Raw genomic sequence first — 17098 nt, 5'->3', positions numbered from 1 at the left:
GTGTCACTGTGCATCACTTTGCCCTGGGAGAGTTGTCAAAAACCTGCTTCTCCGCTCGCTTGGCCAGGCCCCCGGCGCTGCTCCCCCCTCCCCAGCCGCATCTCGCTGCCGGGGGAGGAAAAGTAAGATTGATGGCACTAGGTTCCCCGTGCGTGGTGTTGGCATCGAGTCAGGGGGTTTTACAGCAGCACGTTGGCTTTTCTCGCTGAATTTTGATTAATGGAGCGGGCAGGAGCCGCTGCCGTCTCCCAGCTCCGGCGGCTGACAGGGGCGAGCCTAATCTGATGTTTAAATGGATTTGGAACGTGTCCGTGGCTTTAGCATCCCTGTCCTGAAGGAGGGACCATCTGCTACGAGATAACCCGATCTCGCAGGGTGCTTACTTCAGGTCTCTTTGGAAGGAGAGGTGACACGCATAAAATTTGAGGGTTTTCCCTGATGCTTGCTAATTTGGTGGGCAAGAGGCAGCTCACGTTAGAGACCCGAGGTTTTCAGTAGCTTTGCTTTTCCAACCGTGCTCTGCCCTGTCGGAGAAGATCAACAGAGGATTTTGTGGGTACTTGTTACACGCACAGATGGAAAATTGCTCCTACATGTGAAACAAAGGTATTACTACAAACAGCTAACAAACTTCTCTGGTCGTGGTTTGTGAGAAAGCCAGAGAAATGGGTTTCAGGAAGATTGGATAGTATCTCTGCTCGGACATGAAAAAGTTGGTGAAAAGAACGTGATAACAGCGGTATCTAGATGAACAGATAATGGAAACGTCTCTGATAGGGATGGGAGAGGGGGTTTTATTGTTGCATTTTGACTGGTGTCTCCGAAACACAGGTGCTGCGTTGAAGGATGCCGAGGTGAGAACTCACAAGCTGCTTTTCCGTTTTCCCTTCTCCGTCGGAGAAGGCTGTAGGAGGCGCAGCCTGCGGGCCATGGCAGGGCTGCAGCTCCTGCGGGCCACCTCCCCTGCGGCGCTGGGGGCGAGGGCAGAGCTTGGCGGGGCTCAGATACAGCCGCTAATTTAGGAGACCCGTACCCTGTCACCAGGATGATGAGAAGAATGAAGCGAACACCTCATTCGGCTTTCCTGGGAGGTCTGATCCTCGGCAGCAGCGCTGCCGCTGCAGGCAGTAAGCTATTCCCTGATGGAATTTGGTAGAGAAGCTTGGAAGGCGTCGGTGTAATTACCAAAGGAGATCCCCGCAGTCCGGTGGTGGAACGGGGATGTGATTAGCTGCTAGACCTGAGTGCGTGCCGCTCAACACCACCATGAGAGATAAGAGCGGCGGTGGCTTTCCGTCCTGCGGTGTCGCAGGCCACTGAAGCGGTTGTGGGCCCTGTCCCTGGTTTGTTAAACATCGGCGTTATGTTCCTACCGGGGGTTTTCACGTCCTGCTGCGGGCCGGGGGGAAACGTTATGTTCCATTTTCGGGCAGTCAGCACCAGAAGCGTCTTCCCGAGCGGTGCCCACCACTGCTGACGGCGCCGCGGATCCGGGGCTTGGCAGGAGCCAGCCCATGTTGGAGCCGCGCGTCCGGCAGCCGGGGGCTTCCCTCGCCGGGGGCTTCCAGGGGTGTCTGGGGCCGTTTCTACGTGGGCTTCTGGCCCCTGCCCCGCCTCGGGAGGCTGCAGGCAGCAGCCTTTTCTTTTGCAGGTGTATTTGCTTGGTTCAGGAGCCTTTTCATAAGGAATTTCACATCGCCTGTTGATGATTTCGTGCTCTTTTCCTTTTTTTCTTTTTAAAATGTGTTTTGGATTTCACTTGTCTGGTAGTCAGATTCCATTATTTGGGGCATTTTTTACTGCTGTTGCCATGAGCATGTTTGTTTGACAAGACTATTTATTTAGGGATTTCAGCGCAAATCCCGAGCTGTTAGCGTTCGCTCAGGGAACGTGTGCCCTTTCCCGGCAAATTCATTCCTCCCGCTCTTCTTTCCTCTCCAAAAGAAACCAGGAGGATCTGAAAAACTGGCTGGCAGGGAGGGGGGGCCGTGGCCGTCCTTTGGGAGGACGGAGACATCTCTGGTGGCCGGCGCCTGGGGCTTTGCTGTTCGGGAGAGGCACCGTGGCAGGAGCGTGTCCCCGTGGAGCCGAGCGAGGACCCGGCTCCATCCCGGCGGCGGGCACCGTCCTTCTTCCAGAATAACCTGCGCGGATCCTGCTTGTGATGCCTGCAGGCTGCTGGGATACTAGAAGTTGAAGCCTTACACCATAAAATTACTTGAGTATATTTTAATAATTTAGAGCCACAGGTCTTCCGTGGTTTGTTCTCTAAAGATTGATTTAGCTTCTTATTAAGGGAATTGGGAATTCAGTGTGAAAATCTGAACAAAATCTAGGCGCTTTTTTTTTTTTTTTAAATATCCACTAGTGTAACTCACCGGGGAGAAGAATTTCAAAGCCTGTCCAACCCTATCTTGAATTTTTGATTCTCTTGCTTTCCTATTTCCATTCCCAAGGTGTTCTTGTTAAGGAAGAACACCTCAGCATTATTGTATTAGTTTTAAATAAGCCACAATCACTTTAAGGAATTCAGGATAAAAAAATCCACTAATACTTTGATCCTCCCCCCCCGCCTCTGGTTTTCAGAAGTTTGATAACGTGAGATGAGGACTGCATGTAAGTGGAGGGGCAGGCAGCTGTAATTGCACGGCTCTCCCCCCCTGCCCGGAGAAGGCCCTTTTCTCTTTAATTATCCGTCGATTTTAAAAAGGCGCCGGATGAAGCGGAGCTGGCAGGGCCTGGCTCTCGGGAGCCCGCGGGGGGCGCAGAGAAGGTGCTTGTAACCGCGGGCGTCGGGTACGGACTGGGCGTCGGGGGAGCTGCTCTCAGCTGGTTCGTCAGCGCGGGGGGATCCCCCAGCGCCGCGGGACAAACCCTGTGTCTGAACACCCTGTCGTTTGCCAGGACCAGCACATTCCGACCGGCGACTGCGGCGCCGCCATGGGCACCCCTGTCCTGTCCCGCCATGGAGACGGCAGCCATCCCCGCGGGCCAGTGTCCCCGTCCCTCGGCCGGTGCCACCGGGGGCTTGGCCGGGGGACGGGCTGATGCTCCCAGGGGAGGTGACGGCCACTCGTGTCTCGGCCTCCGCTGCCGCATCGGGAATCGATCAGCTGCTGAAGTGGCGTTTCTCCTCAGGCGGTTCAGGAATGCCATTTCTTTTCTCCTGGAGATTTTGTAAACTTAAAAGAGAACCATGAAAAAAAAATGTTCTCCCCTGTCCAGCCCATTAATTCAGCCTGCTCAGGACAGAATTAACCTTGGCAAGCCTTCCAGAGGAGAGAGTCGTTCTAACCTTAAAAATCTGCTGATTAAAGCTGGTTTCAGGAGTTCGATTTCACTTAATGTGTTGGCTGAGCGCCCAGCCTGGCATTAACATAGCCACAGACACACAGGCCTCCGCGTTTTACCTCCCCAATAAAAAAAAAAAAAAGAAAGAAAGAAAACCCAGCTAATGAAACCCCTCTTGCCTGTTTTGAGCAAGAATTCATTTTACGGACTCCCTTAGCTATCGGCATTAAGTGTGCCCTGGTTACCTGTCTCCTAAGGCCAGCGAGGAGGGGACTCTGTTCTCCCGATCGGCCCCAGCGTCCCGTCCCCCACTGTCCCCCGCCGACGGGGCGCGTGGCAGCACCAGCCCCGTGCGGGGCAGAGGGTCCAGCGCTGCCCTGTCTTGGGCGCAGGAAAGTCACCTCTGCACCCTCCCCCTGCCAACCCACACGTACCGTGCCACCAAACTTCAGACTTTATGTCATCTGACAGCGCTTAACTCATTAACCTTGAAAATCCTCCAAAACAGCGAAGCTCAGATTTCTGCGGTTTCTATTTATATCTTAAACATTTTCTTATGCCTTTTTATCCGAAAATTAATGTAGTTTTTATTGCCGCCATCACTCATCTTGTCGTTACTCCAGAAGCTGGGTTTCCAGGGCGTTCCTCCCGCGGCAGCGCGTTTCTCCGCAGCCGCGCTCTCTCTCTCTCGCTGCAATCCCGCGGCGCCCGTGACGAAGAGCTCCCCGCCGTCTCTCCGAGGCCGGGGGCTGGCTTACGCGGGGGTCTCCTTCACCCCAGCCACCCAAGCTGGAACTTCCAGCCCCAAAACATCAATCCAGAACTAGATTTCCACGTTGTGCCACGTGAGGGGGAATGAAAAAAATAGAAAAATAAATAAAAAAATCCCTTCTGTATTTTGGATGCCTTGTAAGTTCTGTGAACCGTTAGGGTTTTTTTAACGGTTTGCTGAAATGCTGAAAACCAGTTTCATGGAGGTGGGATGCTTTTATGTAATTCATTATTGACACCTCTAGAATTACATGCGAGACGGAGCTGGCGATAGAGAGCAGCTTTCCTGCCCACTGAATGCAGCGAGCTGCCGGGAGCTCAGCGTTAGCGCTTCTCATTAGTTTTTGTTTTAATGATGGTGAGGTTTCAATCGGCTTCACAGCGAATGGGGGTCGTGAATGGCGTGGGGGTGTGCGGATGTGTGCTGATGTGTGCTGATGCCTGTTGCCTGCGTTGCGATGGGCGTTCCTCGCTGTTGCGAAGGCTCCTCAGCGCCGTGCTCCGGACCAGCTCCCCCGTCCTGGCTGGGAAACTGGTCGGACTGGGAGACGCAGCACCCACCACGCCGCTTCCCGAAGAGGGGGTACCAGCTCTGAGTCAGCAGAACCAAACGTTAAAGACCTTTTGCTGCAGCCCCCGGTGCCGTGCAGCCGGGAGTCGCTGTCAGGGATTATCTTAAACAAACGGTGGCTGCTTTTCCCCAGGCTGAGTGGTGGGATTTAAATGTTAAGCTTTTCTTTGGATTATTTTCTGCAGGTTTTCTTTCCTCTCTGTTTTTCCTCCCTGCTTTTTTTGTGTGTGTGGAATGTATCCTTGACACATTTAAAAACATTATTAATCTTTGTCATTTGTATTTTAAAAATAGCCAGGGTGATGGCAGCCAGCAGTCCTTAAATGCTTTTTAATTGAGGCCGACCTTGCGAGCGGTGGTGGCGGGGAGGAGACGCTGCCACCAGCCTGCCCTGTGCTGGCCGATACACGGCCATGCCGGGCGCTCGCCTCCCTCCCTGCTCGCCCACCATGGGCACGTGGACAACGCCGGGTGGGCGAGCTCGTGGCTAGCAAAGAGTTCTCACCATTTGTGAGGCGCCTTCCACACAGAAGGGCTATAAATGAAGATTTCCTGGTCCCTTTGTGTTTGTGCGGGCGGCCGGTGCCTTGTGCTGGGGGATGGCACGGTCAGAGCCGCGTCCCGGCGCAGGCTGGCGCGTGGATGGGATAATGGTGTCACCGGGGCACCGAGCGCAGGGAACCCCCGCCCACGCCGGTAAAGTCTTGGTGCCACCCATCAACCTTCACATCACCATTGGTGCCGTGGCATCCGTATCTGCACAAGCAGGTAGTGGAGACAACTGGGATGGTGATGTAGTGATAAGATTTTCCAGTAGCCATACGCTTAGAATCACAGACTGGTGGGAAGGGACCTCTGGAGATCATCCCGTCCCACCCCTGCCAGGGCAGGGTCACCCACAGCAGGTGGCACAGGAACGCGTCCAGGCGGGGTTGGGATGTCTCCAGAGACGGAGACTCCCCCACCTCTCTGGGCAGCCTGTGCCAGGGCTCTGCCACCCCCACAGCAAAGAAGTTCCTCCTCGTGTTGAGATGGAACTTCCCATGGGCAAGTTAGGTCCCACTTAACGGGGATAAAGTCTTGCTGAAGTCTGTCCGGGGCCATCCCGTCCTGCCGGGAGGACACTTGGTGCCGATTCCCACGCCCCGGCGTGGTGCGGACCCTTGGGAGAGCACGGACAGGGCTGCGAGCGAGCGGAGAGCGCGTTAGTGCTGGGAGTCGTCACAATCGATGCATTCGCTGGAGTAAAATGCATCGTAAAATGCATTTTTACGTAAAATGCATCGTAAAAAAAACGAAATTCCCCTTAAGGTCTGCTCTAGTTGGATTTATTTATTTTTTTCCTTCTATAATGGCAGAATATTGGTGTGCCTAAAATACGCGTGACCCGTGGTCTTCCAGGGGAAATATCCGAAGAAGCTGCGAGCAGATTGGTGGGCTGTTGCAATCTCGCATTTAAGGAAAACTAATCACCTTTGCTATGGGAGAATACATCATTACACGCACACCCATCCCCCATGCGCACTATATTAAAAGCCAGCAGAGTCGGAAAATAGTATTGCTCTCTTAATAATAAACAAATCTTGTGGACAGGAATTGTATCGGGATCTTTTAAATTAAAAACAGTTTTGTGTGTTTGGTTTGCGCTGGGCCTAGCTTCCATCCGAAAGCAGTGTTGAAAAGTTTTAACATACTGAAAGTTTGATTTTCTCCTGCAGAAGGAATTCCTTAGCCTTACTGATTTCAGTTAATCAGAGAAGCAGAGTTCCTTTAACAAAAAAAGAGAAAAGAAAAAAAAAGCAACCATATTTTGGCATTTTGCTGTATAAAATATCTGAGAGCAATTTTTCCAATTTATAAACCCTAAATTTTCAGTTTACATACCCAGGTGATGAACCATGGAAAAAGAGATGTTTGCGTTGTGCTTTTTAAAAACTAAAAATATGTTGGAGCAAAGACGAAAACGCAGGTAACCAAACCCATCTCCGTGCTGTGCGCCGGGACTCATTGTGCCGGGACGCATCGCGCCGGGACGCAGAGGCTCTTTGAAGAGGGATCCTGTGACCTGGAGCAATTTAAAACAAATGCTGGGGGGCCATAATCCCATGTTTTGTGTTACCAGCCGTGGACCGACTTCAGAAACAACATCCTCCGGTAGCGGGTGAGGCGCTGCCTCCGCGGGTGATGGTTTCCTCCACTAACCCGGCTCTGCCGTCTCTCTTTTTGTGTCCCCAGTGCTTGTACGGCTGCTACGTCCATTCCTCCATCATCCCCACGTTTCACAGAAGGTGCTACTGGCTTCTGCAGGTAGGATGGCGACCGGTTCCTCTCTCCGGGGGGTTTATCCGGCCGAGCCCGCAGGGCCCCCTTCGGCTGCTGCTGAGGAGGTCGGCGGTCCCGTGTTTCCCTGCTTGGGGGGATTTTGTTTGTCTGAAGGGAATATGGATTTTCTTAGTTGCGTGTCTCTGTTCAGAGGTGTGATGTATTTTCTGTAGCAAATATAGAGATGATGCCAGCTCAAACGTTCCCTAAACAGAGAGTCAGCTCAAGGGAGATTTTTTAAGGTTTTGAGTCGCGTTTCCCTATTCTGAAGGCTTTTAGGTTCTCAGCTGTGTTTTCCCGTCCTGAAGCGGGGCAGGCACAGGAGCTGGGGAAGCTGGTTGCTCCACGGGCGCGCGATGGTGTGGGGGAGAAATCAGCCTGTGGCTGTGCTGGAATCTGGGGTGGACCTTGTGGGCAGCCTTGCTGTGGAGCTGCTTGCTGCCGGTGCGGAGTTTAGTCTCGAGGGAGTTTTTTTGGGTCACTCAATGGCTTTTCTTCTGGCTGTTGTGGGCACAGTGAAGCCGCGGGAGGAGTCGAGCGGAGTTTTCCTCTTGTTTCTGCATGGTTTGGTAGTGGCCTGGTCCCCCCAGGGCCCTTGGGTTCACGGGCAGGAGTTTCCCCAGGGTGGGCGATTGCTGGACCGAGATGCTAACCCTACCTTTGTGGAGCTATTTGTGTTACTGACTGGTTACCCCTGCTTACAAAGCTGAGGCAATTTGTTTTCTTTTGTTAGAAAACAGCATTTGATGCATATTGTAATAATATTATTGTTTTAAAGATTAAACCCCTGCAGTCCTGAAAACAAGCAGGTCTGAGGGAAGTGACATCTGTTTCAAGAAGCAAATGGAAAATAATCCCTTTTTCCCCACGGTTTTGCAATTGCGCTTCCATATTAAAAAAGAAAACGCTGTTGCTGTCACTGGTCTGTGAAAGATGCCCCACGGCCCACGGAGGACGGTGCCCGCGCCGTGGGAGTGATCAAAGGGAACGTGAACGAAATGTCACCATCCTTCGTGACGTTTGTGTGTGTGTCAGCTCCATTTGCATCCTCTGCGTGTAAGTAAAGGGGGAGTGTGTGCTGCAGTGGTGGGAGCAGTGTCCACCTCCAGAAAGGCTGTGACTTCACCAAAAACGTGGTCGCGTTGATCTGCAGCATTCAGCGCTTTTCCCCGCAGTCGAGGTCCTGACCCGCGTCCGTGGCTGGATGCAGCGAGCGGCGAGAAGAGGGGGAGTGGGGTGTAGATACCACGAAGGAGCCATTAAATGTTCACAGTTCAGTGCAATGAACTGAGAAACACCTCGAAACTTGGGGTCTGGTTTGCCCGGGAGACAGACAGCTGCTCGCGTTGTTGTTAGCGTCTGTCTTGGCCGGTGCCCATGACGGGCAGTGTGACACGAGAATTCAAAGGAAACTGTGAATTCCCTCTGCGTAACTGCCGGCACGGCACGGCGGTGCTCTGCGAGCCAGCATCTGCCCGGGTGTCCCTGTGACGGCAGAGGGGACACGGCGGGCAGGTGCCTCGGTCCCTCTGCTCTTGCCCGCTGAGGAACAGGCGTTTGGCTGGGGCCTGGTGGGACCGTCCTCCACCCACCGTCCCGGGAGCTCGGGGAGGTGCCCGGTGCTGCGGGGGGTCAGAGGTGCCACAGGTCCCCCCTCGTCACCGCTCCACAGAGCCCGCAGCCCCGGCGCAGTCACCACGGCGCCAGGAGGTTCCAGCGTCCCTGAAGGGCAGCTCGGCTCACGAAGTGTTCTCACATAAACGGAAAATGTTAAGGCAGGACCTTGTTTCTGAGGAAATTCAGGGCAGGCAGCAGAGTCCTTCCTGTTGGATCCCAAGAGGAACTGATGACGCAAAACCAAACTGCTGAGCTCCAACCTAAAATTGCGCTGTGACCTTTAGGGAGGTTCGCTCCCAAACTGCAAAGCTTTTTCCATTACCTTTGAGAGAGCATTTTCTAGCTTTGCCCACCTTTCCGTCGGGAAATTTCCCATGATTTCGACCCGTTGTCCATCAGCCTGAGCGACGCCCGTATAGCCCGAGTGCTCCCCGACCACGGGCAGACCCCGGATCCTGCTCCGGAGCGGGGTGCCCAGGCTGAGCTGGTCCCCCACAGGCCCTCCCCTCCGAAGTCACCCCTCTTGTCTTTAATTGCGAGCTTTGTCTTTCTTTTTCTCTTTGTTGTGTGCTCCCCAGAGGTATCTCTGGCGGTGGCTGCTGTGGCAGTTGGCAGCTCATCTCCAACGAGCTGCGTCGCGGCTGCGCGGGATCTCCTCAGCTCTGCCTGGGGTCTGGCTCCTCCACGCGCGGAGGGTGTGTGTGGACGTTCAGGCATCTTCTTTGCTCTGGTAATTGCTTGGGATTGAGATGGGTGGATGGGAAGCATGTTTCTTCTGAGCCTATTTATAAAACGTGATGCAGGACATCTTGTTACTGGTGTTGAGAAACAAGGACGCGTTGTGCCTTCGCTGCGGGAGGAACGGGGGTCTGTGATTCATGGCACCGTCTCCCAGGCACAAATGGGCATCCTTCAATCGCGCGCTCAAGGTTAAGCAGCGCTGGCCAGGAGCCGGTGACGCTTTCCCAACATCTGCACGGTGTTTCTGTTCAGCTCCACAGTGAATTTGGGGGGAGTGAGACCAGAGAGAGAGAGGGAGAAGGTATTTTGTGCATCTGCTTCAGAGTCTTCCACTTCAACACCACCCAATAAATGACACTGATATCCCAAACGGGTACAGACGGGGCAATGTTTAACATGAGCCTCCAGCAAAATGTTTGGCTTTTTAGTTCCCAGAGGCAAATGGGTGACGCGCTTTTTTGAGAGAGACATGTGGTACCTTCCTGGGATATGGAGCGCTCTGCCTGCGAGCCTCTGGTCAATAGGAAGTAAATACAATTAGTCTGTGATGCCGCCTGTGTTTTATGGGATGATCTGCCTCCAAATCCTATTGTCAGGTTAGATATTGATTAAAAATCCCTGTGCAATTGTTCTTGATCTTTTCTGACTAGCATTTTCAGCGTAAAGGCCAAGACTCAAACAAGCCACAGAGACCAGCGGGCTCTCTTGTGCATTTATGCTGTGCTGTAGCCATTAATTATATTGGTGGTGTCCGATTTCGTACTTAAACAACTTTGCGTTGTCGTTTATGATTGACACAACGTGCCTTCTCCCTGAAGACTGGTCAAAGGGATAGGCAGTGAAAACCAGTCAGCTTGAACCATCAGCAGGAACAACACTGTTTTGTGAGTCTCTACAGGATCCGTCCTCCCGCCGAAGGCAGCGACGGCAGCGCGGTGGCTGACGGGGGGCTGGCATGGAGCGGTTGTGACGGCGGGTCTGCTGTACAGGCACCACAGCTCAGCTCCTCCTCTCCGTTCCGAAGGGGGTTTGCATTTTTGAGACACGTCAAGCTTTCTTGGTAATGGATTTTAAATGCTGCCTTACCCCAAACACCTTTAATATTTGTAATAGATGCTGTAACTGCCGCGCCAGCATTGTGGTGTCTCTGCAGGAGACGGTCCAGCCCTGGGCACTGGCAGCCTCTCACGTGGACCTCTTGGAGCCGGGCGATCGAGGCATGACCAAGGTGGTGGTGATGTTTTCCAACAGTGGGTTCTTAGATTTTTCTTTCAGTTTTCTGATTTCTAGAAACATAAGACCATGGTGTGACCAACAGGCAGAGGAGAGGGTAGGGCTGAGGACGCGGATGACCTCAGGGCCGTCATCACCAGGGGCGCTGGGGAGGGCTCTTCAGTAGCACTTTTTAAAAAAATATTTTTGCATTACCTTCTAGCTTCCTAAAAGCAGCAGTGCCCTCGCTGTTCGCAGTTAGTCAAGCGCGGAACGACGCTGCTGAAGCCTTTTTTTAGGTGTGAGTGATGGCAGGTCCCCAGACTCCTGGAAGGGCTTCAGCGCGCAGACACGGGTTTGTTGGCTCGTCTGTACCAGCACCCGCGCCGCGCGGGTCTGCACCTTCGGAATGGCTCCAGATCGTCTGTCAATGGAAAAAGAAGAGAAAAAAGCCCTGTTTGTACTCACAATGACTAATGCAGGGAAAACGTGGATTCTCAGATCTAGACAATTTTCAAACATTGGCACAGCTGAGTAGCAAAACGCAGCGTTCCCTTCTGCGTATTGGTAATTGGCACCCCAGGAATTTAAAATTAATCTAGCTGCCAGGCTCCCGGGGCTGGCTGCTGTTTGCAAAGGTTATTGGAGGCAGGCTTCATCTTTGCCCGGGAGCAGCGATGCGTCTCTTGTCTTCTTCCACGCTTGTGCCATAGCTGCAGACTCTGAGTTTGTTGGACAGTCATCCGTTTCCACCCGGCCTTTAGCAGATTCCGATGTCTTTTTTAGTGCTGGTGTTAAGGTGCTGCAGTTGTGAGAAGTAACACGTGAAAGAAAAAGTGTTGCCCGTTTTCTTAATTAGTAAGTACATAAACTGTGCTATGGGGCCATGGTGAAAACTTTCTATGAATTTAGACCGTGGCTAAATATTAGTTCTTCATGACGTGGGGCAGAACTTCCCATATTGCCATCTTTTCTGTAATTGTTTGCCTAAATATGGGGGAAATGTGCATTTTAGGCACTCGGGTTTCATTACTGTTAGTATTTGTTTGGTGTTTTTGAATGACTCCCCACTTTCTGCAGTAATTTAATAACAGCAACAGCCTCAGCAAGGTGAGATCAGGAGTATTCAACAGTGCTGCTGACATGACATGGGAGGAGTGATCCTCCCATTCAGCTATAGAAAAATTGGAATAAAATAAAATGAATTACGATCATATATTCAAGTAAAGCCCATGCGTTTGTTCAAAGAATGTTCATGAGCTTGTTTGTTTGCCAGTAGCATTTGCACAGGTGAGATTTTCTCGATAAAGATGCTTGTGGGAATGGGAAGTGCAGGGAATACTGATAGGAGTGGACAGGGATGTTGGTGTTTACCTATTCATCTTAGCCAATCAAACAAATTAAGACTAACAAGCGTTTGAGAGCAATATCTAGGCAGATACCTGTTTCGCATGTATGCGCGTTAACTGCTCACTGAATAATGCAGAGCTGACGAAGGCGGGTAAGCATCCCTGTCCTCGCAGGTGGGTCGGGGAGCGGAGCGGGACGCGGGGAGATGCCAGAGCCCCCCGAGGCCTGCTGTAAATCGGGCTCTCGCGGGGGTCGCTGAAGCGTGATAATTCCGTCCTGTAGGAGCGCAGGGGGAAAACTGCGTTTCGCCTTTATCGCTTGCGCACTCGCAGGGTGTTCTCAGCAGCCACTGGGATGCTTCACCGCGGGGGAGAAAAGGGCAGGGGAGAGTGGCGGGCTGTCGTTATCCTTCCCGTGGTTCTGCATGCACCAGCTCTGCCTCGCAGAGTGTCCGTAAGCCCTGATTTAATGTCGGAGACTTAAATTTTAGCGTCTGCAGTATTTTATCTTTGAACTATTTTTTTCTGGATCCTTCCTTCTGATACTTTGATATTCAGCTGTTTATTACTATTAGTGTCTACACTGATGTTTGATGTTCCCTGAAGTGTTCCCTTCCGAAAACACAGCTCATCGGAAAACTGTGGGCAGAACGTATCAAAGCCTGAAAATCAGTTAAAGTATTTCACATGAGGTCTACAGCTGTCCTGCGGAGATTTGGTGTTCATTCTGTCATTTTTTTCCTCAAATTTTCCATTACGTCCTTAGCGAGAGGAAAACCTTCCCATTTCTTTTGGATGGGGCCCCAGCAGAGCAGCGTTGCCCTGTCTGATGGCTCGCGCTGCGCTGCATCAGCAGCATCTTCCACGTCCCTGGCTGGAGGAGCAACGGACAGCTTGAGGATTTTGGTCTTTTTCAACATAAACTGGAAGCATTACAATCTCATAAAAATTCCTGAGACTTTTGCTTACTAATGGGGTTTTATTTTTCATTTGGGTAAAATAGAAATGACTGGGCAATAAAGCATCGAAGATCGTGTGCTGTGTGTAGGCACTTTAGATCGGTCCCATATTGTTGGGGAGCAAGGGATAAGTGACACTCGTGGAATAATGAGCTTTTGCGTTTATTCTAATGGGAATATAAACTGTTGCCGCTATGCTAGCACATTTTCCCAAAGCGAATTTTAGCCTCTGTGATGAAATTAAGCGTGCACTGAAGTACAGCAGAGGATGGCGGGGGTACCTAGCCGGCCGAGCGTGGTTCAGCATCCCGAGCACACCGCTGCGACGCCGCAGCATCGCAGCACGGATGGACTGGGTGACCCTGCGACAGCGGCCGAATGGTCCGAGGCCCAGGATCCCGTCCAGCAGTGATGGTGGCGATGGCACTCAGGACCTGTGTGGAGGCACTTTGGGACCTATGGCCTTTAGCAATATTTGCTTTTGCAGTGTCTGCATGCACGGTCTCTGCCCCCTTGTAGAGGCCATCACTCAGTGCTTGCCATAAAGCTAAGGAAATCCAGAAGAGCATACAAGTGTAAGGTGGTATAAGGTGCTGTTTACTGTTACTCTATGGTCAGAGGCTGCGGGTATCCGAGGGTTAACCTCTGCTGAAAAATGCAGAGCGATGCCCCAGCCGAGACGGAGCTCGGTGCCGAACAGACACAGAAACTCCCACGTTCCTAAAATGCAGCCACGAACAAGGTCGAAAGGAAGAAAAAGTCCTGCCTTTCTCATGTTCAAGATGACGTAGTTTCTAAAGGCTCGGGTGCTCCCTGGCTGCTGTGGCGCTCCTCAGTGCCCCCCTCTGCCCGAGCTCTGCCTTCTCCTTCGGCCGTGGGGTGACGGGGAGAAGCTAACGAGAACCCTGGTGGCCTCGCTCAGCCAGACACATCCTCCTCGGAGCATCTTCATCACGGGCATCTCTTCGGAAAGGAGTATTTCTGCAGGACCAGGCAAGGACCTCCCACCAACGGGTGGGTATTTACAGAACAGACCTTTTAAGCAGACGTGCTTTAATTGCCTTGGATTCCTATTTTCAGTGCAAAGTGTGCACATGGAGCTATGCTTTCAGAGACGACAGTAAGCGTGGTGGGAGCACACGGCGCTGCCAGGAGAGCAGAATTGTCTTTTGCATTGATTTTGCTCTGAGCTCCAACAGAAAAAGCGCTTTTGGTACCCGCTCTGGGCAGCAGTCGATAGGATGCAGCAGTCGGTCCCTCTGCGTCTCTGCTGGCCCCACGATGCTTCCCTCTGCAAAAGCAGTTTCGGCGAACGAAAAAGTTGTGGCTACCCTTTTCAGGCTGCCTTAGTATTCCTGTGACGTGATCCCTCTGAAAGGCCGCGCTCTCCTTTGTCTCCTTTCATCTTCTCGCTGCTCTTTTCGAAGGCCCGGTGCTCCTCGCCGTGTCTCTGCTGCCTTGCTCTCGCAGGGACAGCCGAGTCTCGAGACTTCCCTTCACGTTATTCAGGGATCGTTAAAGATCTGAAATACTCCTGGAATTGATGGAACTGTGCAAAAAGTATTGCTCAGTCACACTGAAATTCCAAGGGTTTTGTTAACTTTTTTGTAATAGTTTTCTGTTTTCATTATTTTGATGATTATTTTTTTTTTGGTCATATTTCTAACAAATATTTACTCCTGAAAATGGATTTCAGAAAAACCATGTAAGAGAGGTGTTAGCTGTGCCTCCTCACAAACGCCTTCGCCCTTTTCCTTCATTTGGAGAGAGGACAGAAGCTGCGGGGTGCGTTAGGCTGGTGCCCAGCGGCCGATCTCCACAAGCCCCGGTGCCCGCTGGGATCGCCCTCGGCAAAGCCCTGTTTAGTGGTGGGATGGATCGTTGAACAGGTTTGAAGGAGCCTTTTTGTGGCTCTGCACATTGCACAGAACTCAAGTTCTGTTTAGCACGCGTGCCCCAAAACTTCATTAGAGGTAGCTTTGACGATAACGATTCATGTTGTGCTCTGCTGTGCTCCAGTGTTCTAGCGAAATAAAGGCGAAGCAAAAGCCACGCCGCCGCAGGCTGCCTTGCTGGAGGATCTCTCTCCTTTGCATCAGGAACCCGCGAGGAAGCGTTTCTCTGAGCGGACCCAGCTGCTGCAGCTCTGCTCGTCCCCATCTCCCTCCTGCTCGCTCCTCGTCTGCCCGGGGCCGCTGTCGCAGCCCGCGCTGGTGATGGGCACTGAGTGTCACCCACAGTGACAGCCGCCCTCTTGTCCCCATGCCGGCAGCCGCTGCAGCCCTGGCAGCGTCACTGGGGCCCTGGGGCGGCCGGGGGGAGCTCCCACCCGCGGTCGTGCTGCGGGGACGGAGTCGCTCGCGGCTCCGTTCCGGCCGTGCCTGGGCAGCGCGGTTGCCTCGCTGGCTCGGGGCTGATGTGCGGCTCCTCTTGGTCAGGGTATTGCCTGAAGGCGCTGGGGTTTTACCCAATTTCTGGCAGGCAGAGCGCAGTCGGCTGGGGCAGCCCCGGCGAGGGGGGACACAGCGGGGCTGGGAGCCGGGGGGCAGCAGCCCCAGCACCCGCGGTGGTTCGCCTGGGGGATCCCCTTGGGTAATATTCTGCTTTCCACTCTTCTTCTCATCCCCTGACCTGCTGTCAGAGCAGCTGCATCCATTGAAACCCACCTTCAGTCCTGCAGTCTTCTTTGAACAGACACACACACGGGCTGCCCGTCCCTGGAGGGGTTCAAGGCCAGGTTGGACGGGGCTTGGAGCAGCCTGGGCTGGTGGGAGGTGTCCCTGCCCAGGGCAGGGGGTGGCACTGGGTGGGCTTTGAGGTCCCTTCAACCCAAACCGTTCTGTGATTCTATTCTATGATTTTATTCAAGTTGAAGGCTATTTTTGCTTGCTTTTTCCTCCTTCAAGTTTTACTTGCTCACTAATGTTAGCTTCTCATAGAGTCTTCAGCTTCACTAAAGTTAAGTTCCGCCTGGCAGAGCTCGTCACAAGCTGTCTTCCTCCCAGCCTCCCCTTCCTCTTCCTCAGAACGAAGCCACCCGCTGCCCCGTGCACCGGAACCACCCTCTGGTTCCACGGAAAGCCTGTCCCGGCGCTGTTGGGGGAAGGACAAAACGCCGGAGGGAACGGCACCTACAAGAATCCTTTTTCGGGAGAGCCAGCAGCACGTCTGCGTTTTACATCCATCCTTGTGCGCAGGACCACGAAAATAAATCAGGATGTTGCTTTCCTGAAAAACGTTTTTCATGACAAAAACCTGTAGTAGATAAAATGGAGCTCGCGAGTCAGGCTGGGCCGTACCAGTCTGGATACCTTCAAAACAAAGATGTGTTTTGACACCTGCAGGGCGAGTAAAATGGGACTGCGGAGAAAGGCAGCAATAACCCTCTGCTGATGCTCCAGCGACGGGGAGGCGGAGAGGATTACAAATGAACTGGTATCTCGGAGGCTGGAAACATTTTAGCAGGAGTGCTTTATCTTTTGTAATGTTTTTATAAATTATTTATTAACACACTTGCTGCATTTTCCTGAGAAATTGGATAGAAAAGCAAAACGTATAGCCGGCAGATTATATTCCAGAAGAAAGACGCCAGTGATTAAAAAACAATTTCCAACCCTTTCAAACACATAACTTTATTTTAGACGAGTAGTCTGCTATTTTTGTATTGCTCTCGACCGTTTTAAAGAAAATCCCGGATTCGTTCCCTAGATATATGAGGAGACTGACGTTAATGCGAGCAAAGTAAAAAGCAGTCAGAGTGCTTTAGTTGTTGCTTAAATAATCTGTTGTCATTTATAGAAGAGATGCATTTCCCAAACTGCTGAGGGACGTGCCTGGGTTGCTGATGGAGAGGAGTTATTACAGGGGCGACGCAAAAGAGCCCAGAAGACGGCCGACTCCCGCACAAACAGAAAGCAGATTTTGGGCATTCGGAGGAGCTCGGGGACGCTGCCATCGCCGGGGAGCGTCAGCATCGGAGCGGTGGCACAAAGTGACATGACTTCTGGTGACCCAGGAGCGACGCGACTGGAACTGCGTTGCTTTTTCTCGAGCATTCACCCACCCGTTCCCCCGGCAGGGCCCCGGAAGGCGGGAGCGTGCGTCTGTCCGGATTCTGCTCCGGTCTGGGCCGGTGCTGCTATCGGCGAGATATCCTCACGGCGGGGATCGCAGTGATGTGACAGCACGGCTCAGCTGGAAATTAAATCAAACCACAGGCTCCAAGACACTTTATTAATATGCTCTGTATACTGAGGATTAGGCTT

The 17098-nt window shown here is 52.5% G+C and overlaps 1 protein-coding gene across 1 annotated transcript in view; it reads left to right on the top strand.

Moving 5' to 3' along the window:
- CAMTA1 (calmodulin binding transcription activator 1) overlaps positions 1-17098 on the top strand; it is a 292757-nt gene that overhangs the window by 159673 nt on the left and 115986 nt on the right. The window contains exon 6 of the mRNA XM_054222808.1: positions 6869-6940. Coding sequence (XP_054078783.1) covers positions 6869-6940 — 72 coding nt within the window. The remainder of the gene's footprint in view (positions 1-6868; positions 6941-17098) is intronic.

This window comes from Rissa tridactyla, chromosome 16 (assembly GCF_028500815.1).
Source record: "Rissa tridactyla isolate bRisTri1 chromosome 16, bRisTri1.patW.cur.20221130, whole genome shotgun sequence".
NCBI lineage: Eukaryota > Metazoa > Chordata > Aves > Charadriiformes > Laridae > Rissa > Rissa tridactyla.
Note: the sequence above shows the minus strand (reverse complement) of the source record. Positions and strands in the feature narration are given on the sequence as shown.